At 35.8% G+C, this 25,458-nt stretch overlaps 1 protein-coding gene across 5 annotated transcripts in view; it reads left to right on the forward strand.

Annotated features, from left to right (window-relative positions):
- LOC138699395 (polynucleotide 5'-hydroxyl-kinase NOL9) overlaps positions 1-25,458 on the forward strand; it is a 40,384-nt gene that overhangs the window by 4,253 nt on the left and 10,673 nt on the right. For 2 of the 5 annotated variants that reach the window (XM_069825242.1, XM_069825241.1), the window contains exons 2-6: positions 746-951; positions 9,557-11,286; positions 15,882-16,098; positions 17,732-17,874; positions 24,097-24,313. In XM_069825242.1, the coding sequence (XP_069681343.1) occupies positions 848-951; positions 9,557-11,286; positions 15,882-16,098; positions 17,732-17,874; positions 24,097-24,313 (2,411 nt within the window). In that variant the 5' untranslated portion in view covers positions 746-847. The remainder of the gene's footprint in view (positions 1-745; positions 952-9,556; positions 11,287-15,881; positions 16,099-17,731; positions 17,875-24,096; positions 24,314-25,458) is intronic. The other 3 variants (XM_069825244.1, XM_069825243.1, XM_069825245.1) reach the window with 2 other exon arrangements.

Raw genomic sequence — 25,458 nt, forward strand, 5'->3', positions numbered from 1 at the left:
CTCAGTGCGTTGACACGAAATCTAACATTTCGTAGCTCTGTTGATCCACCAGTTTGCATTACCGATCATGGGCTCCTTAATGAAAAATGCTTACCATATCACCCTATACAACTCATTAAACATATGGAACATATTTCATTTATATTCTTATTTAAAACTTATGTACAAGAAAATTAATGTCAGTCATTGTTCTGACAGGTAACTTCACAAAGAACAAGTTCAGTACCTTATCCATCTCTCTATTATATCCAGAAAAGGACAGTTAAGGAAACTGTCATGAAGTTCTTTCAGACAGTGATGCTGGCCTTGACGATAGGCCTAATAGATTTTCTCAGACAACCAATTGAAGTTTTACTACGCATCATTGGCAGCGCTGAGTCTCCTCATTATGTTAATGTTTGATGACAGAGGGAAGGGGGGGGGGGATTAAAGTTTCCAATTTGCGGAAAAAAGTTACTAGTTCATGGGAACATTTTAAATATGTAAATATCTGGTGCAGTGTAATAATAATAATAATAATAATAATAACAACGAATGATGTTTACATCAGCCAGTGTCACAGAGGTTTACTCATAAACAGGTGCATAATAATCCTATGCAGTATGTTCGTAATAAAATTTATGTAATTTTGTATAATGCAGAAACTTGTCCAATTTGAAAAATATTCTGTCTTTCCACTTTGAAAAGTTTTACTGTAGCAGTTTCTTGTTATTATTCTTACATATGTTATTCTGTTTGTTTTTAGTTCCCGGGATTATTTCATTGCTGCCTTGACGTCCTGCATCTGGAAGTTAAAGTTACCTGTTGGATTTTAATCTACAGACGTCTTTTCTAGGAACTGTGAACAATGGATAAATTTAATTCAGCACATTGCCCCGAGAAGAGATACTGGAGTGCTGTGAGTGGAGAAATAAAGAAGCAGAGACCTAAAACTTTTCAAAAGAAGTTGAAGTAAGTATAAATTTGATCTTGTTGTCTACCACGTCAAGAAATAATAATACCTGTGAATATCTGCAGTGTTTACACCCTCTTTCCACAGAAGCCACGTCGTCCAGCGCTGTCGTTGTTGAGCACATGTAAATAAACATCCTCCTTTGCAAAAGGTTTATTTTCTTCATTGCATTTGTATTTATACATGCTGTAAATTTCAGAAATTGAAAGGCTACCATATAGATAGTGCCTATGAGTTCGAACATGCAAATAGTGGCTTTGTATTGTTGGAAAAGACTATGTGACGTCAAATAGCTTACAGAATCTCCTCATTTATTTTCTTGTTATTAGTATGCTTACCACGAGTCTCTTTCTTTTCCATGTGGCAAAGAAAGTATTCAAGAAAAATGTCTACAGATCCTGAAACATGTTACTTCTCAATTCAGCACGGCTAGCAGTGTCTGCTCATGTGCAGAACAGCTCTTCAGCTTGATATTTTGTCCTGCTTTCTCACACAACACCCTGCTCATTACTGTGCAGTCCAGTACGCTCTTCTTCACTTTATTTTGGTGACATTTGCTCTCTTCCTTTTTATATTTGGTTTGTAGCAGTCGACAAAACAGTACTGCCTATACAACGCTAAAGATATAACTTTGAAATAAAGAAATTTTTTATATAATATATACAGGCTGTATCTATACAAGTGTCAATAAATGTGGGGGTATATTCCTGACACCAAACCATAACAGAAAGTTCATATGAATATGAGTCTGCAAACCCTTCGTTAGGGAGTTACGGGTTTATTGGTAATGGTACATGTGATACATTTAACAACACACAATTACAAAAATTGCTCAAAGTGACGTTTTTCCACAAGGTAAGTGCCTCCCAAGGTACCTTTCTGCATAAAGTTGACATGCTGCTACCATATTCCCATCTGCTAGGTCATAAATGTAGTGCATATCCATCAGTTCTCTCACTGAATACATCTTGTGATGTGATGAATAACACAAAACAGAACAAAAGGCAGTCAGACAAAACAAAACAAATGTCATGACCAACTGTAATGAACGTGGGAAAAATGCAAGTTTGAGGTGAATTACACGATCAGGGGTCACTACAGGAAATTCCTTTCATAACTTCTTAACGAAGGGTTTGTGGACCCATGTTCATATGAGCTTTTCGTTATGTTTTGGTGTCAGGAATACACCCCCACATTTATGGAGCACATATAGATACATCCTGTATATAGACTATTTTTGCTCTTTATGTTTTTCATAAATATAGTTATATTAAAATACATTTTTAATTGTGTAAACATGGTTACTTTTATATAATCTCAGCACATAGTTTTAAGTTTATTATCTACGAGTTACGGGTCTATGTTGGTATGCCTTTCTGCAGGAGTCTGTTAAAAATAAGGGTTATTTTCCACTTTCAAAACAGTGTGTGCAAATTTATAGGGTTCATCATCTTGTACTGTGGACATTTTAAAAGTATATTTTATATTTTGTGCCTAGTGTAATTGAAAAAGTGTGACGTGTGTGTGTTGTGTGTGTGTGTGTGTGCGTGCGTGCGTGTGTGCGTGCGTGCGTGCTCGTGTGTGCACGCGCCTGCAGAGGTAGCATAGTTTAAAAAATATACAGTAGCTATATCACGAACTCTGTCGATTCATTACTCAAAACTGCTTTTTCGAAACAGCCATTAGAAGATAAAATCAGAATTGAAAATCTAGGGCAGCCAACACCAGATCTCAATATTGTACAGAAAGCAAAGAATGCTTCCCTTGCCTATTATTCAGTAGCGTAATTCATGATCTACGACAAGTACCATATCAAAGAAAAAAAAGGATAAATTTCAGAACACAGATACCTTTCTTTACCTCTTACTCCAAAATTCCAATCTTGTGCACACAAAATAAATTATTGGCATTGGAAAGTGTCTTTTCGTAAATATGATGTGAATTCAACAAACACAGACAAACCTGCTCTTTTTAGTATTCTAAGAGAATTGTCAGTGATGTATCTGTATACTGAAATTTTCCCAATATTTTATTTTATTTATTTATTTATTTCATCAATCTGTGTTCACGTCATGGCGGATTAGATGTCTTTCCCAATATTTTGTAGCACACTATTATTTTCAGGTTTGAGCTGCCACTGGAAGGGAGTACTACAATACTGAATAGCTGCTACTTCAAGATTTAGGAAATCTTAACTGAATTATACAATAGATTGCATCAGCAGCTGTAGATTGTATATTATGGAATCTTGTCTTCCTACTTACTAAACTTTGTCACTCTATTCACCGAGATTGATTGAAAATAAAACTAGCTATTCACTGCGTACAGTTTATCTCTAATATCCACTGATACATACACAAGAAATTAGACTCTACAACTAAAAACGATTAGGAATTCACAGCTTGGAGAAACGATTAGGAATTCACAGCTTGGAGAATACAGTAGCCTATTTTTTTTCACTTGGAATGGGTTTTATTTTTATTTTTATCTTTCAATGCCTGCTTTACATTTTGGACCTTGCAATAATCATTAATGTATATGTTGGCCAATAACTTGCTGCACTTCACTGCTACTATTCTTAAAACCATTCCACATTTACACGCAGCAAACATACCTCGGCTATCTTCAAACTCTCCTCAGAGTGCTCAGTGTTTCAGGCGGAACTACTAGCTTTGCGAGAAGCAATCAAATGTGCAGTCAGTCTGGTTACAGCGCTTGCGTTCATGGCGACTCTCAGTCAGCAGTAATATCAATTAATGATAAATGTAACACTAACATTGTAGCCTCAGAGATAAGAACTTCAGTAATGACAAATGCCGTCCATATTTGTATAACTTGGGTCAGAGGTCACACTGGGATAGTTGGGAAAATTTGTTCAAATCAATTTTACAGGGACTTATACCTGAAAGCTTGATTTGTCCTATGTGGTTGTCGCATTTTTGCACATTTACATTGAAAATTTGCTGCATTTTTAGAAGCCGAGTAGCAAAATGCGACCATGGCTTAAACCCTGTGTTGGAGGGTGTAGAAGAAGAAGAACATTGTTAGCTGCCAAATATTGCTGCATTTTTGAGACAGTGCGAGTTCCACTTCTTTTCACCACATATTCTGTTGACTGGAGAGAAGAAATTCCCAATGTGTAATGTCTTAATGTCAAAGCGAAACCATCAGTATATATATTTTTTACACACCTGTCCTCCACCTTCTGGGTTCTTCCATGGCAATGATTGCAGCTTTGTGTCTGGATCATAGTTTGTCAGTATCAGATCTTGACGCACAGTTTCCAATCAAGTGACAGGAGGCTAGCAAAAAACTTTGAATCAGTCGCCATGTGTTCAAAAGGTTCATGGCAGACTCAGCTATCACATACAATACGTTGATGGTTTGGCAACAGTCTTCATGAATGATTTGTCGAAATTTTCCTACATTTCGATGGAATGTGCCAGTGCACAGTTGCTCTGAGTGTTCCCCATCTTCAGATGGTGTGGTGTCCCTAACCTTATCATTCGAAGCATTGCGAGTGTTTTGGGCGCTGATTTTTTAAGCGTAATATAAAACTTTATGCATACATATTGCTTGTTTTTATCACCCATCATGGGATCGCAGAACAATCCTGACACTTGATCACAAAAGTGAGTATGACATGGCTCCATTTTTAAAACAGAATAGTGCTGTTTGACAGACTGACTCTCAAATGACGTCAGTCAGCAGGCCTGCACACCTCTTGAAGTCGCCTCTATGCTTCATGTGTTCAAATCAGCCGATGGAAATTAATTTTCAAGTATACATCTTGACTACACAACTTTTAACACTGTATCACTTCGGAATATGTATGATAAGAAATTTTAATGTACCTTGTTAACATGTTTCGACCTATTTTCGGTCATCCCATAATTTTCAAGAGTGATAAAAATCTTTGGCATGACTTCCTGCAGAAGTAAAGTAAAATAGAAAGTCCTGCACGAATGTAGTACACTTGCCCCTCTCTTCATATATAAGTGAGAGGTTTCAGGCAACTTTGCCAATGGTCGTTTCTTACTCAAGGTTTTAAGTACATTATTCTTCTTTAATATCCTTAAGGTAGAAAACTGTTGGCTATCTTTAGTGAATAGACGTTCATGCTAGAAGAATCTGTAAATGGAAGAACAATTTCATTGAAAAGTATCTGTGGAAGAGCATTGGCTGCCACTTTTACTTTAAAGTTAATCATGGCAAGAATCAAGAAGTAAGGGGAAAATTTGGAGGTAAAATCGGCACTTTTTTTTCCACACAGGGCCACGGTAGAAGCAGCTTAAGTCTTAAGTCTTAAGGCTCACCACTCTGAAGTAACTGTTAGCATGTCTGACTGTGAAACAGGCTCGGTTGGGGTTTTGACGTGATATTTGATAATTTGGTCTATTGATAGGATGTAGACTAGAGAAGTTGGCATAATGAAATTGGGTAGGAGTTTGAAGTATTTGTACGATAGGAAGTTGTGATAGATTTAATTCATTTATGTTTCAATGTGTTGGGCATATTCTCCACTACGCGACTAGGTGTGCTGGATGGGAGAGGGGAGTGAAGGGCACACGAATTTTCGGATGCACAGTCAACTTGGAGAAGATGGTGTGATTACATGCGTTGTTCAATTTAGATGCGATAAATGGCATATATTTCCTAAATAAACCTATTTTATAGGACGAATAGTGATATTTAATTAGAAGTGCCAGTGTGAGTGTTCTGAGTATGTAAGCAAATTGTAGCGGAAAATTAGTATAACATCACATTGCAGTGGCCGGTCCATCCAAGTCGAGAGAACATGCTCAAACCGATAAAGCGGATAAGAAACCCAGAAAAAGTCAGACTGAGTGAGACTGACAGCCAAGTGCATGGAGGCTGCCCACATAGCCAAATGGTGGTCTTGCAGTGAATCTAAAATATTTAATTTAAAGTTATTTATCTCGAACACTAATAACCATATAGGCCTAATAAACGTGTATTTTGAGAAAGTAGCTGTTGTTTGACGTTGTCACACCAAAAGATCCGCGACACACCTCGTTTTTCCTTAACCTATTGAAACAGAATTGCTGGGTAATTTGTGGCATTGGAACTCAACTCGTCATTTCTTCACATGCCATTTCATTACTACCATAGTGCAGGTTAAGTTCACGGCAACAAATATCATTCACAGAATAGAAGTGGTGTGCGAGCCTTCGGGCCCTTCCTCTGTAAAAACAAAAAATCATAAGGTCATGGATAAGCAGAGACTTATGTCTTAAAATCACTTCTTCTGTAGTTTGTGAGAAAACAAATTTTCATGGAAGAAAAGTATTTCAAAAACTTCTGTTTCAACTACACAGCATTTTCATTCTGTACAACTTGGAGGCCTAATTCATATAATTGTAATTGTAGTAGTTACCACGCTTGCCTCTGGATCCAAAGTGTGCAGGTTCAATTCCAGCTGAGGTTGACGAATTTTTAGGTGAAAGGCTTCCATCACGTGAGAAAGTAAAACATTTAATCCATGTAGTAAGTTTGTTGTATGTAAAATATGTTTTGTTAATGAATAAACATGAATAGCGTTATGTGGAAATTGTACAAGACGCATGATTTGAAAATTGAAGCAATTTGGTTACGGTGGATGCACATTCTCTTAAATACGCCAGAACAATCAAAAACTGAATTTTTGAGCAAGTGGTTGTACTGTGTAATGCTATGAATGCCTTACAAACGTGTCAGAACTGATTGGTTGTTGAAAATGAGTTTTACTTTGCCATCTGAATTATCGCTACCACAGAAGAATAATCATTCTTACATGGGCAGCTCCTCCATCATCTGCACAGCATATTACAGAAAGTACTTCAAAACTGTCGTATAAATGAGATCTAGCTTCATATTTCTCATGACTGTATGATTTGAAAATCTCTTTTTATTGCGATTTCTTTTATTTTTAATGTAGTGAAAATAAAGCATCTTTTTACTTTAAAATAACAAAATCTTCTGTTGAATTCACAAATAAAAAATTTACTTATAGACGATTTTCAATTCCAATGTGGATTTAAAAAATACTGTTGTTCAAATTTGTTTTGAAAATGTATTTGAGAACCTTGATAGATCTGTGACCAACATATAGCATAACAGATCCTTCGTTTACACATAATGTTCTCTGAATAATTGTTAGCATTTTTAATAAAGAACTGTCCAAATAAAAGCAATAAATTGTTCTTATCCATTTCTTCCAACACCAAACAAGATGAGATATGTTACAGACAGAAACAAAACAAGTATTTCACTAATGGCACAGCTATGATGAATAGTTTGAACAAGTGTTTGTGCACCTAGCATGCTAACTACTGCCTAGCAGTTCATTTATGCAAAATGGGAATTCGTAACACTGAAGGGTGCACATTGTGTGGGAAGCAAGATCGAAACGTCTACTGAAATGTGTTACGCTGGCAGGAGATTGCACAGAAGATGGACTTTATTGGGGGTTAAGTCACAAACTTGGTCAATGATTCCTAAATTTGAGGTATTGTAGAAGAATATTTCAAATTTAAAATTATATTAAGGAAAAGTTCTACCATGAACATACATGGAATAATCTGGCATGCTACCATATATTAAGTTCCTAAAATTTCACGACAAAGAATATAAGAGGGTTAGCACTTATGCGACAGTCATTTGTTCTGACTTAGCAGCCAAGAATATATCTTGTTTCTTAATGATTCATCGCAAATGTCAGGACTGCAGTAGCTAAGGGTGGAGTTTCTCCAACATATATACCCACTGGACACATATTTGTAATATCTTCATTTCACGTGTTTGTGTGGCTTTGCTTTTGTTTCATGCAACTGATTATACTACTGCCTTTAAATTTGCGATACGACCAGATTTAACAATGAGAGAAGATATTAATATTGAGTAACTGCTGTCCGACTGAGTGGTTATGTTGCAGCTCGATTCTGCTGGTCTCTCTGTGAAGGCCAATGGCTGGGGTGTTAGACTCTTTCCTGAAAATATTTGATGTTCGAATTTGGAAGTCTATGTAATATTATGCAACTGTTTAAAATAATTTAAAAAAAAAAGGGCTCCGTAAAGTAATTGTGACGTGACATACCACTCAGTTGGACAGTAGTTAGTGTTCACTTGTTCTTTTTTGGAAAAATATATTTTTCACTTTGTTCTGTTTTACAGTTCTGCGATTTTAATCTTTCTTCTTCTTCTTCTTCTTAAAATGCGACCTAAAATTGTCTAAAAGCACTTATGCCTATTAATTTGGTCCATTGCACGTCTGATTCGCTGGAAATTAAAGAAACAATCCTGTGTCAACTGGTACACTTGCATAGGTTGGATGGTTTATCCCCCTTTAGATCTTCAGAAGTGAAGGAATGTATTTATACTTCGCATTACAGCTGGATATGTGACAATAATAGTAATAAAAGAGATTTACTGCAGGAAACCTCTCTCATGGCTGGTGCTTCTCAGTTTAGCATCGTGTGTGCAGTCTTTCAGCAAATGGAGCTCCACAAAAAGCATCAGACTCTCTGTATGTGTCTGGGAATACATACAAGGTGAATTTTATTATCAGGGCGTTTCTGCACTCTTGAACAATGATTTTAGGTGCTCTCAAAGCAGACAGGCTGTACAACCATTATGTTGAGTATTATGACAGTAAGTATGTCTCGATGAATGACAAAATATCTCACGTAGTTTGTTATCCATTTCATTTTCTAGATATATAGATTACATATAAATTACTTCTATTTGTTATTCTTATGCATGCTGTGAACAGGTGACTGGCAAAGCAATTAAGTATCTTAAGTTTATTGGCTCTCCATCCAGCCTTGGCCTCTGGCAGTGTTTGCTTCCATCCGTGTCTATTTTATGCAGCCATGTTGACACTGGTGCAAGGTGGTGACATCTTCCTTTATTCCATCTTCCCATTTATTTCTTGATCTTTCATCTCTTCACATTCTGAAGAATTTGCTTTGAGGACTTTCTTTAGTATTTGATTAAGATAAGTCATCGTACATGTCCTGCCCGTTCAAGTATTATATGTTTTATGTAAGTGAGGATATTGAATTCGTTATACAAGTCATATAATTCGTCATTAAATCTTACCTTTCACTGTCCATTGATCAATTCTCAAGAGAGAGGGAAAACTGAGATGCTGTGGTAACCAGTAATGTGATCTGTTGCTTTCAACTGTCTTAATACTCAATAATATTGTAGACATACATATTTGTATATTGCTATTTCAGAGTTGTATTAAAATTGCATATAACCGATGAAATAGAATTGATATGTTCTCACAGATAAAGCCATGCATACATATAGGCCTCTGATTCAGCTTGTATGTGTCATAAATCTCTGGCTTTACATGATAAGTATTCCTGTTACCCTTGAAAGCCCATAGCTGTCAGCTGGTTTACATTATGTTTCATTATTATTTTGTGTGTGGAAGGGAATAACAGAGTAACAGTTAAAGACATGTTTATATGTGTGCACATTTTTAAGTTTTATAAATCTTGTTTCTTTAATAACATTTACAGATACTGTATATTATAGTTTATATGAAATACAATAATCAAAGTTTCTAATTAATTCTAATTTCTGTTATAATAGGAAAATTCTGCATGAGGCTGGAATAGTTTCTAGCACAGAGGCTACAAAAGTTACGAAACCACAAGCAAGACTGTCATTTGATAAATCTTCCAAGAAAATTCAACATGTCGTGGAAGTGGAAGTGTCTGACAAAACTGACAGCTTATTGTCACGTGCTAAGAAAAGAAGACGAAAATCTAGGAAAGGTTTAAATTTCGGTTCTTATGCAGGCAAGAAGAATGAACCTAAAGATTATTCCTCAGAAAAAAATACAGCACATAAGACAGAGAAAGAAAGGATAGAGGCTGAAGAATTTGTTGCAGAAGATGTATATGAAAAAAACAACATATTTAGTCCACAGAAAAAGGAAGATAAAGTGAGGAACAAATCTCTTATTTCTAAGGATTTTTGTGTCTCACCAGCTCAGATAGTCGACCTTGAAGAGACAAAGACTAAACCATGTATTGATACATGTGATAGAGATGAACAAGAGAATAACTTTTCTGTGGGCAAAGATTGTGATTTTGCTCTAAAGAAACTGGTTAAAAGGCGCAGAAAAAAAAGCAGTGCCATAGTGAATAAATTTGATAGGTCTAATGATATTACGACTAAGAATTGTGAATATGATAGTCAAGGAAATGAAGAGAGAGTGCTTGACATAAGTGAGTATTCATATCATTGGTTTAGTGACCGTGACTTGAATGACGAACAGAATCAGAGTGGTAAAAGGAAACGGAAGTGTAATAACAACCCCAGCGGTAAGAAAAATGTGAAAGATGAGCAGAGCAAAGAAGTTCCAGAGAAGGCACTTGTGACCATTGAGATGGACCCTGCTAGCAATTACATCAGAACACCAGCGTTGTTGCAGAACGCAAATAATGACAAGGAAGACACTATGGAGAAAGAAATGAGGGAGTTCTATAGGTCCCTAGAAACTGTTGAAATATCCACCACACCTGAAACTGTTACCAGCACCAGTATGAAAGAAAATAAGACTTCGAGCCTGTCTAGGACTGATGAAACGAAAAGCAGCACTTCTAGTCATTCAGAACTGGATACTTCACTTCAGACAGACAAAAGTTATTGTACGTCTGATATAGATATCGAAGTGTCTAGTGTTTACAGTTCGGAAGTAGAGACCTGCAGCGGTGGTTTTAAAATTGAGAAGATACGTGACAAGACCTCTTCTATTGTGGTCCACAAATTACCACATAGGGAACAGTTTCTGTTGTTAATGAAACATCCGAACACTATGTTCTTTAAAGGCAAACTAACCATTTCCGTGTTGATGGGTGCTGTAGAAATTTTAGGCTGTGTGATGAGCAAGGAGGCCAACAGTAAACAAACCGTGTACTCCCCCAGGGGATCCAGCATGCTGAGTATAGAGACTTGCCTGTCTTCTCCTCCAAACTCGCTTGATTATGAAGCCATGAATGAGACTTTGGTGCAGTTTGGCATAGAACTTTCCAAAGATATAATAGCAGATGTAGAAGAGCGAGATTGTGTAGTGTTGTTAGAAGTGCCGCCAGTTAGTCCTCTGGAAAACTTCTTGAAAACTTTGCCATCAGATATGCAACTTTTCAAGTTTTCTCACAGGGGAGAAAGATATACCAGGAATAGGGATTCTAATCCCTTGTACGAAGTAGAAGAAGGGCTGGATTGTCTTCTCAAATTGTCGAATACAGCCAGGCGCTTGAAGAGGTACCAGAAAGGATTGGAGTGGTATCCAGTATCATATGCTATTTCTAGAGGTAAGAGAAAGTTCTAAGTTTATGTAGCGTAATTGTGCAGGTTTGTATTTCTTAATGTTATGGGATTCAGTTGGGAGATTCCAGAAGGAGTGGAAACCAATGTGCAGTATGGTGGATTTGTTGTCTGGTCATAACCTCCAGTCTCCAGGTATTTCCCTGGAACAGGAAGTGACTAAAGTATTGTTCTGATCACACAGAAAACTGGGATGAATATTACAGCTGTTAAGGTGCGTCTACACGGTTCAACTTTCCATGCTATTAAGCATGCATTCTAGGGAGAATTTTGAAAGAATCAAGTTGAAAACTGAAGTTTAATTAAGATGCATGCATAGTGTCGTGTTGAATGTCATCTTCACTATGTATATATATTAATAAATATTAAATATCAGTCTAATACTTAGGCCTATTTGATTTTCAAAATGAGATATGAAAAGACTTCTTTATTAATATAGCTAGTTCTTGAGCATGATCAGTTCTTTTTTATCGTGGAATCAAGAACCATATTAATAATTATGTTTTAAACATCATTTTTCTTTGAATTCCGATTACGTTTTGAAAGTTTCAAAGTTGGACGAAATGGAAGTTAAAAATAACGAAATTTCCATGTACTGAAGAATCATCTTCCTTCCGTTATAATATATTCTACACAGAGATCTGCCACTTTTTCTCCAGAAGAAAAGCACTGAGCACGAGAGAAATTACGATAATATTTCATATGTGTACACTGGATGCATATTAATAACCTCATTGCAATGAATTCAATACGATATTGTTATTTAATGACGTTTGTTTCAAATATAGAAAATTAAACAAATAGGCTAGATCTACCTCAAATTACCATTATGATATCCTTAACGAGTGTCTGTAATTCTTTCATAGTAGAGCCTATATTTATATAAAACTTTTTGGCTGTGTTATTTTTGTACCATGCACATTGTGTTTAATACATAATAGTTGGGGTTTAGACCTAGGCTACAGCAATTTTTTTCCATGTAGGCCTAATCATTATTTACCAGTACTATGATATTTTTAAGGAATGTCTGTAATTCTTTCATGGTTAGAGGCTATATTTATACTTTTACTTCAATTCTAGAAGTGTTCAAGGAAATAAAACAATTGTCAGTTTGCAAATTAAGCTTTCAGGAATAACTCCCTGTAAAGTTAATTTGAATAATTTCGAGGGAAAAATTGTTCCGGGGCCGGTTATCGAACCCGGGACCTTTGGTTAAACGTACCAGCGCTCTCCCACTGAGCTACCCGGGAACTCTACCCGACACCGATCCAATTTTTCCCTCTATATCCACAGACCTCAAAGCAGGCTGACAACAGTCAAGCAACCAACATTTGAGTGCACACTAACTCTGTGTGACTTTAAATTGTGGTTTTTCTGTTACGGTGTTGGGTAGAGTTCCCGGGTAGCTCAGTGGGAGAGCGTTGGTACGTTTAACCAAAGGTCCTGGGTTCGATACCCGGCCCCGGAATAATTTTTCCCTCGAAATTATTCAAATTGTCAGTTTGTTCATGGGTACCTAGAACAATAAACTGCTTGCTACGTGGTAATATTGAACGAAAAATGCACAAAATACCCATCAGCGATGTGTAGCTTTCAATTCCCGCATACTTATCATTTTTAATCCAAAAAGGCATGCTCAATTGAATGCATTTTGAGAGCATACATTACTTGAATGCATAAAAGTTGAACCATGTAGATCAGGGGTCGGCAACCTTTTTGTATGAGTGGGCCACAATAATAAGTAAAGGCAACCTGGGTCGGACATGATTTACAATTAAATGAATGATAAATATTATTAAAATATCTAGACAGCATTATGCTCTTCATTAGTTAATTATTACACATCAAGAAGTTGAAAAAATAATATAACTAAACAAAATAGCAACTAAAATTATTTAAATTAGCCTTTGTAACTTTGGTAGACTCGTAAATTCAAAGTCTTAAAACAATATGAGCTTCAATTGTACAAATGAAAATCTGACATTACAATTTATGCCTTATCTTTAATGAGAAGATTGCGGCTGAATTTTATATATACAAATAAATTGATATCTGTTTCGAAGTTGGTGACTGGTAAACGTAAACAGTGATTTAAATGGTCATCAGTTATTCTTGAGCGAAATTTTGATTTTACATATTTCATCCTTAAAACGTCTGCTCACATATATAAGTGCTTCTGAAAACTGTCAACATTTTTAGCTGGAAGTTTTTTTTATGTTAGGAGCTGTGTAACTGTATGTATGTATGTTGTTTTCTAATGCCAGGCATTTGATAATAAAGTCATTTGACCTCTTGCACTCCAATATTTTTTCAAAGATATTTTCATGGCCAGCCACTGAAGCACAGATTTTGAGGTGTTCTGAATCCATTTCTTGATTTGAGTTGCACAATGGACAGTTAGGAGACTGATATATTCCAATTCTATGCAGATGCTTGGTCAAACAGTTATGGCCTGTTGCCAATCTAAATGCAGCTACAGACGATTTTCGTGGTAAATCGGGAATCAACTGTGGATTATGATGCAGAGTTCCATTTTTTCCCTTGGTATGTATGTATGTATTTAATTACACTGCAAATGGGTATATACCCGGTGGCAGTGGTAACTAATTACACTCAATAATGGCAATTAATAATAAACACAACTAATAAAATAAACAATAATTAATAATAATGATAAATAATAATAATAATAACAAGGAGCATCCTAAATTAAATGAAGCATGATCACTTAAAGTAACATTTAAAGTAAATCTAATTTGTATCTTAACCCTAAGTTCGAACTAAGACCCACGAGTGTGACAGGTTTGTACCTGCACAAGTACCTTTCGGCACTACACTTATTTCGCTGTCAACTCACTCACTGCACTGATTCTATCCTGATTTCACTAACATTTCAAAACCATTTCACTGTTCAAATACTTTGCACAGCCACTTCACTGACACCATCACACTTCACTTACACAATAAACTTCACTGACACAACACACTTCCTCACTGATAGAACACTTCAAATAACAAGATATCAATTACACCCTTTAAATAGTTACTACTGTCTATTAGTAAAGTCCTTAAGCCTATTTTAAATACATTTTTGGTTATTGGTAAAGCCTTTAATAAGTCTGCAGGTAAAGCATTCCAGTCTCTTGATAGTACGATTGAGAAAAGAAAACTTTCCAGTGTCCATCCTCTGTCTTCTTTCCCTCAATTTATATGAGTGGTCATTCCTTGAAGAGTAATTTGGCGGCTGCAACCTATTTTTTATTTCTCTCCAGGCAGACTCACCTCTGTATGTTTTGAACAGTGCGCATAATCGAATTCGCGTTCTCCGGTCCGTGAGTGTGTCCCATTTTAATGGTGAATTATTACGACAACACTTGAGAGCCCGTTTTTGAATCTTTTCCAGTGTCTTAATATGTTCTAATCTGTAAGGATCCCAACATGCAGCACCATATTCCATTACTGGACGAACTAGTGATTTATATGCAATCTCTTTGGATTTATCAGAGCCTTTTCTTAGTACCCTCACCACAAAGTGTAACGCTCTCCATGCTTTTCCCGCTGTGTCAGTAACGTGTTCCCCCCCCAGCCGAGATCACTGCTAAATTTTATTCCTAGGTTTACATTTGTAAAATTTGATAATATCTTTGAAAAATATTGGAGTACAAGAGGTCAAATGACTTTATTGTCAAACGCCTGGCATTAGAAAAAAACAACAACATTTGTAAATTGTAGCTTGTTATTTGAATGAAATATATCTTTCAGTTCGTAATTAGTCTCCATGTCATTGAGTTCAAGTTGGAACATTTCAGATACTATCTCTGTTTCAATGGCGAAAGGGTTCTGAAATGAGCGAATATCCTTGGGAAAATGTATAAAAATCTTGAAATCGTGCATGAAATTCTCTTCTGCAACAACTCTAAACATTTCGCAAAATGTTGGGAAATAGAAAAAATTTTCTTCATTCAACTGTTTGGCAAAGAATTGGAGTTTTAGTTCGAATGATTTTTACATCTGAAAACATGTCAATTTTAATGCAGTATATAAGAGAGAGGGAGTGTGCCTCTCCTACTAATCAATTGTTGTAGAAGCTGTTAAGTTTCCAAAAATAATAACTTATTTCCAGATTGAAAGAAAATGTAGTTACATTTTTTTAATCTATTATTTTATTTATATAGTTTTTGTCTTTCCCCAGTGGGCTCAATAGAAGTACATTGTGGGCCTAGGTTGCCCACCCCTGGTGTAGGTGCACCTTTACAGTGAGGAGTATATAGCTTAAAAATAGGTAGCAGATGTTTTCCTGGGAACAGGAAGCGGCTAAAGCATTGTTCTGATCACATCACTTTCTAACCCACTTGGGTTCAGAAAACTGGGATGAATGTTACATCTGTTACAGTGAGGAGTATGTAGCTTAAAAATGTGTAGTGCCTTTTCAGAATCTCCTATGAAAGAAGAAAGTCACTCACTGCTAGTGCTCCAGTGCTATTTTCATGGTCTTGAAGAGGACCATTTGTTTAATCTTTAGAAATGTTCTAATTTTTGTAAACATACTTGTATATGGTGATGTTGTTTTGTTTATGTGTAGGCCCAGTGTGCACTGTAATGTGTGGTGGAAAAGGAGTGGGGAAGTCAACTTTCCTGCGATTTCTGGTGAACCAGTGTCTTCCACATTTTGGAGAAGTGTTGTGCCTGGACTTCGATCCAGGACAGCCTGAATTCAATGTTCCAGGTTGCGTCTCTGCTGTCGTACTTAAAGAACCACTGTTGGGACCAAATTTCACTCATCTTGTTATACCTGAGAGGTAAATATCTTTCTATACATCATTGGTCGTCAGCACTCACTGAAATGGTTAGAGTGCACGGAGGGTAAGGAACTCCACTCCGTCATGCACAAGCATACCCGCCAGCAGCAACGATTGCATGCTAGGGCTGTGTCTTGTCCGCGGGTAAGAGATGCTAGCTCGAGCGTGCAGTGTTTTGATGACCACTGCTCTCCATCATGGTGTTGGTATAATGGTGTTTCAGTGCGAACGACTATGGTCTGATGATGTCAGATCTGAAGGACTCCGTAGCACTAGCATTGTCTTTCCGTATACTATGTGTATGTTCTTGAATACATGTGTTGTGTTTCTTTGTTTATTTCTGATTTAGTGTGTATTACTCCTTAAAGTAACTCCTCCTTCACCTCTCTCTCCCTCTCTCTCTCTCTCTCTCTCTCTTATCCCTTCTTTCATTTTTATGACCTATCTTAGGACTTTACATTTTGGTGAGAGAAGAGTGTCTTTACAACAGCCATCATTTGAATGGAGAGAAACATTAAGAAAAAAGTAAGACACGAGCTTCAGTGTGACCAAAGATCTTTGATGTTTGAAGCATTTTTGTAAAACTTGGGGAAAGGATACTCGTCTGCAATATTACAAATATGTTATTAAAATCAGCAGACCCCGACATATGAATGCAGATGAAACAGATATTTTGATGTATGAACAGACACTGAAGTGAGTTGAACTAGTGGTTTTGTGTAAAATTATGTAATTCACTTTGCCTCTTCAGAGTCAAATAAAGTATTACTTCTCCTATGACTGGTGCCATAGTCTGAAAAATCCTCACACATGTTTTAGTGTTTTCTGGAATTTGATTTTCAAAATTCACAGTGTCCGTAAAAATGAACGAAATTTCTGGGTAACAATGGCCTCATATTTGTTGCTTTTTAGGTAGGGTACATGTACAGATTGTCGATGATAATTACTCCTCCGGAAGCCATAGTATAGAAACTACATTTGTTTCATTTTCTCTAAAGCTTGTCAGGTTTTGCAACTTGCCTGCATTTTCATTTTGTGGCGAAATTTAATATATGTCAAAATAGTATTAATTTTCCAGTTTTTTTTTTTTTTTTTCCATTGAGCAATTTTTGCAGTTGTTTATTGTCTTTATGTTCAAAACGTTTTTTTTTGTAACTATAATTTAATTCCCTACTGATTACAGTGTAATTTTCAAGGTTGTCCATGTAGTTCCCACATGCTACCTCCCTACCGTCATGTGAAACAAACCACAGTCCTTTATAATGCAAGCATAATCTTATATCACATGATTGTGACTTGCTAGGTACGCTTTGATATCAAGTGTATGCTGTTGGCATTTACTGTTGCATGTATAATGCGTGTCTAATACACATGAGTTTATCAGTAAATGATCTTAATCACTGTACTTTTCAGATGTTCACAAGATTTATTAATTGTAAAGTAAGACAAATAGAATGAATTATTCCAGGCATAGATTAGTACATACATTTTATGCTGCAGTGCAGTGGGCTGCAAGTGTTTGACATGACAGCTCGCATCTCTTACGCAAGTCAAGCAGTTTCACAACAACATTTAAATATTTTCTGTGTCAAGCATTTGTCTGTATGCGTTTTCTCCTCGCATTGTTTTTCAGAGTAGTCAATGTCGGGGAGGTGAACATCAGTCAGTGCCCTCTGCAGTATGTCAAAAGTGTGCAGCATATAATCTCCTTCTGCAACTCCAGACCAGAACTGATGAGGTTGCCTTGCATTGTTAATACAATGGGTTTTAATAAAGGTTTGTGTTTATAGTTCCCTTTGAGAATAGATTCATTAATTAGTTATATACTGCATTAATTATCCACATATGTATATTACATGAACTTTGTTGTTGTTTTCTGATCAGTACCATCACCACCTGTAAGAGTCAGAAATTTGCTTTCACTACCTCTTCAACTTGCTTCCTTTCCTCTCTATTGGACAGTTTCATCAGCTATTGTTAAAGTTTAATGTGTTGAAGTCATTTTAACAAATGATTTAACGATAAATGTTTCATCAACTTCTGTTAAAATTAACAAGTGTTAGATTTCTTGTTACTTTAATATTTCATTTTCATTCTGTTAAAGGTTTGAGTTGTTACATTTTCGATATAGCAGCAAAACATTTTTTCAGCATAGTTGCTCTATCAAGAACGTCTAAGTAATGAAGAATGTAAAACAATTGTGCTAAGAACAAATTATTATGTTTGTCCAAAAACAAATGTATTAATAGATACAGACTATCAAAAACTGTTGTAACAAAGGTGCTGAAGCAAGGCTACAGAATGCCAGAAACAGATGTTATAAATTCCCAAGATATAAAGTACTGAGAGTAAACTTCTTAATGTTCTATGATTTTATTGCTTTTTTTTCAATTTGAATTTTATTATTTAATAATTTTCAACAAAGGAAACTTGTAGCATGTTGTTATGTTTGAAGGCCTCTATTAATATATGTATTATACTGGTAAGTACATTGAAGTCAATCATTTTACATTTCTTTTACAAAGAAGAAAGAAGCATTTTTGTACTTATTACAATATTTAAACCTTTCACATTACAAAAAAACTAAAAAAAACTTCTATAGCATTTGTTCAGTATTTCTGGAATGACACCGAAAACAATTTCCTGTAAATCAAATGTAAAATGCAAATCTATTGTTCACTTTTTGTATTGCATTTGGCAACGAAATTCATAGTTTTAATGGGTGTACCATTTTAATAATTTAAAATGCACTTGAAAATAGGTAAATCTTGATTTGTCCTACTTGAATGGTGAAATCAATAGCATATTCTTCTAAAAAGGAAATAAAATAAAATAAACAAACCCATTTATAAAGAATTAATTGCGATCTTAGGTGTTCCAAAGCTGCATTAGGATTTCTTAAGTTTTACCTTCCAAATTGTAATGTCAATCTTAAATAGAAATTGAAATTCAGAGATAGATAGAGGAACAGAATGTGACATGCGAACTGTAACAAATGCTGGAGACACTTGCTCTGTTAGTGCTGCATTGCGATTTTAGGAGCAAAAACTTGCAAAATCTGCTGTAGAGCCCTTCAGATGCTTCTGGAGGCCTACGGACTGAACTCTGACCCTGTCTCATTTTGAAAAGGGCCAAACATCACTGGAGGGCATCAAGAAGTTCAAACTCTGATGCTAAATGCTTAAGTCGGGATGCTACGAAAGGTATAGTTCAGTACATAATAATAATAATGGTGCATGACAACTGTAAATGGAATCGCTACTAAATTGAAATGGTCTTTCCAGCTACTTTTTAACCACATAAACGCACTAGAACTTCGAAACAAGCGCTCTACAGAATATTAGTGCTACATATGTCAGAAAATATAATTAGATAATAATAGTGAACTAGTATGTAGAATATATATTATAGTAACATAATAGTAAACATGATACACTTTAACTGTATATTATACTCTATATACAATATATGCAATTAATTCATATAACAAAATCAGTTCCGTCAGGCACGGCTCCTTAAGGTTGTAGCAAGTTTGCGCTACACCTAAAAAAATTTAAAAGTTAAATTATTGTCGTCTATAAGTACACGATTGGTACGATCAGCTGTAGTAAGTTTCTCATCCAACTAGAATCGTTTGTAGCAGCCTCTTCGTTGACTTGCCACAGTGAACGACCGTGCTTCTTATGGGGACTGTCTTGATCTTGGGTATCTCTGCAGCGCGGGGGATGAGAGGGGTGTTGTCCAGCGTGGATTTAAGTTGTTGATAAACGAACAGGGAGGTAGTAAACGAGCTTTGAAAAATGGAAACAGATGGAGAGCTACTGATGAGTGACGGTGAATGAGTTAAGAGAGGTAGAGCATGCTCCGCGGTTGCAGCTTCTGTTTTATTAATGTTTTTGCTTTCCATGTCCGCTGCAGTTACTTGAGTTGAGTTGGTTGAGCGCACGTGGTGGCGGATACGGAAGTTTCAGTGGTTATGTGGCTGTGCGAAAGAAGAAAATCTTTGTTCTCATTTTCCTGTGTTTTGTTCGTATACAAAGCATCTCCAGGATCGCTCTAAAACACGAAAACTCGACAGAGTTAATAGGTGAGGTTTTGAAAATTTTTACGACTGTGGCATGGTAGGCTTAATATTTTGTAGTAAGAAAGTAAATGACCAAAATTTTGGAGCTCCAGCCGCCACTGAGTTCTGTTACAGTGAATAAAACATGTATTCTGAGATTATGAAATTCATATCTTCTACCATAATTGTCAGTAAAAAAATTTGTTTAAGCTAAGAAAATGTTCTTCCTACATCAGCTTGTTTTGCTATTAGATCTATGCAAAAAATAGTAAATATCAATACTTTAAAAACAATATACTTTGCATACTTCCACTCAGTAATGAGTTTTGGAATAATATTCTGAGGAAATTTCACAGATAGTAACAGTATATTCTTACTACAAAAAAAGAGTAATTAGAATAATAGTAGGTGCCAAATCTAGGGAATTGTGTAGGACTATTTAAAAAAAACTACAAATAATGCCCATGGCTTGTCAGTATATCTTTTCATTAATAATCTTCCTCGTATGTAATCGTGAAAAGTTCGTAACTAATTCAACAGTTCATAGCATAATACACGTCAAAAAAATTATTTTCATACTCCATCAACAAGTCTATCGTGCTATCAAAAAGGAGTGTATTATATGGCAGTAAAAATGTTCAATAATCTCCCTATGGATATAAAAAATGAAACTCAAAACTTAAGATTACTTAGGGCCAAATTAAAGAAGTACCTAATTTCTCACGCCTTCTATTCTGTAGGTGAATTCATGACATTCAACAACGCTTCATGAAATTGATACTAAAACTTTGTGTTGTACTATTTATTGTAAACCCCTTCTGTGTATATATTTCAACTAGACTATGATTATAAATTAAGACTTTATAGTAGTATTAAGTTTTTTTACTTTTGCCATATTCTAGCTGTGAAGCAATGTACGAATACCATGGAATGTTAATAAATACAATACAATACATATGACATTACAGGGACACAATTATAATAACAAAAATCAATATACAAATTAACAATATTTATATTTTACACAATACATACAGATAATTCATTTATCAAAACCTATACATGTTGCATTGAATGAAAACATACATTCTGAGGTTATAAAATGCAACTCTTTTACAAACGTCACATAAAATTTGTTTAAACTGAGAGAATGTTCTTTCTACGTCACATGACATTACAGCATATTTATAATACATTGCATACTGAATATACTACAGTGGACTTCATGCTGGATACATTAAGAAGATTGATTGATAATACATTGCATCACAGCACAGATCATTATTTCACATAAATCACAGTATATTTCCATTTCTTATGATGAAATAGTCCTTCCGAAATTCAAATATAATCAACTGTAACATAGATCTTGCTGGAGATATTCTTTTGAAAGAAAGAAAATAAAAAAGAAATAAATATTGTATATTTTACAAATGAAGTTAAATTAATAATAGGCTCTAGCGACATTGGAATGGGACAAACTTGTGTTCAGAAACAAGCCCACTTAGGAAATTGTTTAAAAAATACAGATCAAAATTAAACACAATATGTCATAGATTGATAAATTAAAATAATATTAACACAAAAGTCTGAATGAAAATTCAACTTATTATTAGAACAGGATCACAATGTAGTCGTAACTTGGTATTGTACTTAAACATCATTACGATGGAGCGTCTGTGTTCATAGTCTGTGCGTACCTGTTTGAATTCCTACTCTGCTTATGTATCCACGTGATGTACCAGAAGGAACTACTCGATCCGCTGTACGTTTGGGAACACAAATGCGCTGGCTGGTGATAAGTTGATAACACAGTCAGCCTCAACCTTTTTTGTTGTTGCTGATCTCTCCCGAATGCTAGATGAGAAACAATTTCTTTCCGATTTTTTATGCCACACCTCTCTACTTTCGTCTTTACTCTCTGAAGGAGGGTTACTGACGCACTCAAAGGGCGGGGAGGGGAGGAAGGGATGAAGAAAGAAGAAACCTTGATGTGTCTGAATCTTATTGTGTCTGATCTTTGAAACATTTATTTTTAAACAGGCCTGTATGTGAATAGGCTTTTTAGAACATATTTTTTTTTTAAGCTGGAAGTTTCGAAAGTGTAGAAGTTCTGTAACTTCATTCAGAGCAGTGTCTGGTAGCTCCAACCATTCCCATCTCAGTGACGCAGTCTGTACTTCTCAACTCACCATGCTTCACTTATACAGCTTTATGGCTGATGTTGAGGTCTGTCATGTGGTAGGAACAATTCCTGACTTATGATGGGCCTTAGACCTTTTCATTTTTCATTAATTTGTATGTTACCAGGACAAAAGTTTTTTCTTTTGCAAAATCCAACCATTTTTCATGTCTTAGAAATTACATCCATTTGGAAACATATGAAAATCTATGTTCTTTTTTTTTTTTTTTACACTCAGATTTATTTTTTATATTAGAGCCATACATCACAATTTCCACGTAATTTTAAATGTAACTGAATTGACTACACCCCAACTCTGGCTACTAGCAACAGGCATCTATAATGAACACTGAATAAAAAACCCTCATTTCTCGTGTAAAACAACTGAATAGACTATAGTGGACTTTATGTTGTCAGCAAACAGCTGGATACATTAAGAAGATTGATTTGATTTAAATGTAACTGAAAAAAAAAAAATATATATATATATATACAGGATGTTTCTGAGGTGGTATTACAAACTTTCAGGGATGATGGAGAAGGGCACATGTATCAGTTTGAGATGGAACCCTGGTCCAGAAATGACCGAGTCGAAAGTTACAAGCAAAAATAGTTGTGTGGAAATGAAATAATTTTATTCCTCTGTACACCTTATTTATGTGTATTTATCTGTACGTCTTACACATACTGTATTCATCTGACATTGTTTACGTTGTCTATTTACAATATTCCATTCAGTGCGCTGTCTGAGGGATGGGGACAGGAAACTACACTAAAGCAATGCAGATAGCGTAATGTGTAACGGACATGGTCGGTCCTGATATGCACGTCTGTAGACAGCAGTGTATGTGTACAAGTTGCAGTGTCCAGTCGATCAGTCCTAGTGAAATGGAGGAGTACACGAGAGCAGAATAAGCAGATCTGATTTTCGAATACGGATGAGCCAATGGGAACAGTAGACAAGCTCACAGATTATATCGGGACAAGTACCCATGTAGCAGGCATCTGGCCCATACCATCTTTCCACGACTGTTCCAAAGGTTAAGGGAAGGAGGGCACGTGGTGCCAAATTACAATTCCATTTGCACACAACTATTTTTGCTTATAACTTTCGACTTAGTCATTTTCGTACCATGGCTCCTTATCTCAAATTGATACATGTGCCCTTCGCCATTATCCCTGAAAGTTTGAAACACCGCCTCGGAAACACCCTGTATACACACACACACACACTCAACAAATATGTAGAAGTAGCAGCAACACAACTCCATACAGAATGACTATATGCCAGCCATCATATGATCCAATGACATCATTGTTTTGAGAAATATTTGCGAGATTTTTGGGGAAGGGTGTGCATATTCAATTGAAGCACAATTAACTACAGTAGAACCTCGATAATCCGAAAGCACTTCCGAATGTACTTACAATACAGGAAGGCACAGAAAATGAGTAAATACTGAAAACGGAAGCTTCAATGAAGCTCTCTCCTCTACCTGCAGTGGTGTGTAAACAGGATAAGAGGGGCTGTCAAGTAGAACAAGGAAGATAATGATTTCTATTGTAGTAGTGTACAATAAGTTCAGGTAGAGTGACATATATTTGATAATCCGAACTACCTCCAGTCCCAATTAGTTCGGACTATTGAGGTTTTGCAGTCAAGTATATGCCATTAGTTAAAAAAAGAAAAAAGCTAATAATGTTTAGGTACTGTTTTACATGAAAGACTGTGCAAATGTGATTTCTGCTGCAGGACTTGGTGTGGATTTAACAGTGAGCATAATCCGCCTTCTTAGGCCACATCATGTGGTGCAGATTCAGAGTTCCAAAGCCGATCTCAACTTCCCAGACCTGCTGCATCCATCTTTTGTTAATAGTTTTCAAAGCAGGTTCTGCAAGAGGTCAGAACCATTGGATTATGTTCTGCATACTATGAATACCATGGCAGATGATAAGAAGATATCTCCGTGGTACGTGTTTGGATATCATTTCCTCTTCCATCAAAAATGGACTTAAAATTCACAGAATTATATATATATATATATATATATATATATATATATATATATATATATATATATATATATATGTAATAATTTGATCAGCTCAGAGCAATACTACTCATATTGTAACTAGCCAATAGTGGTAATTACGATAGTACTGCCCTGAACTGTCGATTAGTTTCTCTATTGTGATTACCTAGTGCTCTGGCATTGCTATTGTTGCCAACAGCTATTTACAAAAGAATCGCCACAGCTGCCACCACCACCACCACCACCACCATCATCATCATGGTCCAAATTTGTATGACCTAAAATTTAGTATTGCAGGAGAATACTTAAAAAATCAGTGAACATTTTCTTTATCTCGATTCATAGCGACTTTGGTCACTGTTTTTCGGTCAGTGTATGTATGGGTCTCGGACATTTGAGTCACGTTTTTTCGCCCAAAGTTATATTTCGGTCACTAGATATTGGTCAGAATTTTTAGGTCACTCAGCACATTTGGGTCACGATTTTTTGGTCAATCATTTGGGTCACTGAAATCTCATTTCTTCACTCAGAATGAAAGAAAACATATTTTTTACTGCATTTTATTTTTGTGGTATGAATACATAGAATTTTTGTGGCATGAGCACAAGCTATTTGTGGTCGTCTTCACTATCAGTTTCTTCAATGTTTTTGCTTGGATTGAATATCAATGTGTGTGCTACAGCTTTTAGGTAAATATCCATCTGTCTGCCATCTTTATACTCTTCATATCTGCACTACAGCTCCTGGTTGTTAATATAGGCGTACTTCCTGTTCAGGACTTGGCACATTCCTCTGTCCTCATAATATCTTGTTCATTGTCATGTTTCCTGTCCTCACAACGGGTTGTCTGTTTGTTGACGTGTGAAATTGGTAACAGAATTCATTTAATACAAGCATTGGTTTGTTCTCAGTGGACTGGATTATTTGTGTCATTTTCAATGTAGTAATTTAGTTATTATTCAGGATTTTGTGAAAGTAGTGACAGAATTGTAGCGATTTTAAACCAAATACGAATCATGTGCATTGCTAGGATACAGACAATACAATTGAATGATGGCTACTGCTATGATACAGCCAACACA

The sequence above is a fragment of the Periplaneta americana genome, chromosome 5, assembly GCF_040183065.1.
Source record: "Periplaneta americana isolate PAMFEO1 chromosome 5, P.americana_PAMFEO1_priV1, whole genome shotgun sequence".
NCBI lineage: Eukaryota > Metazoa > Arthropoda > Insecta > Blattodea > Blattidae > Periplaneta > Periplaneta americana.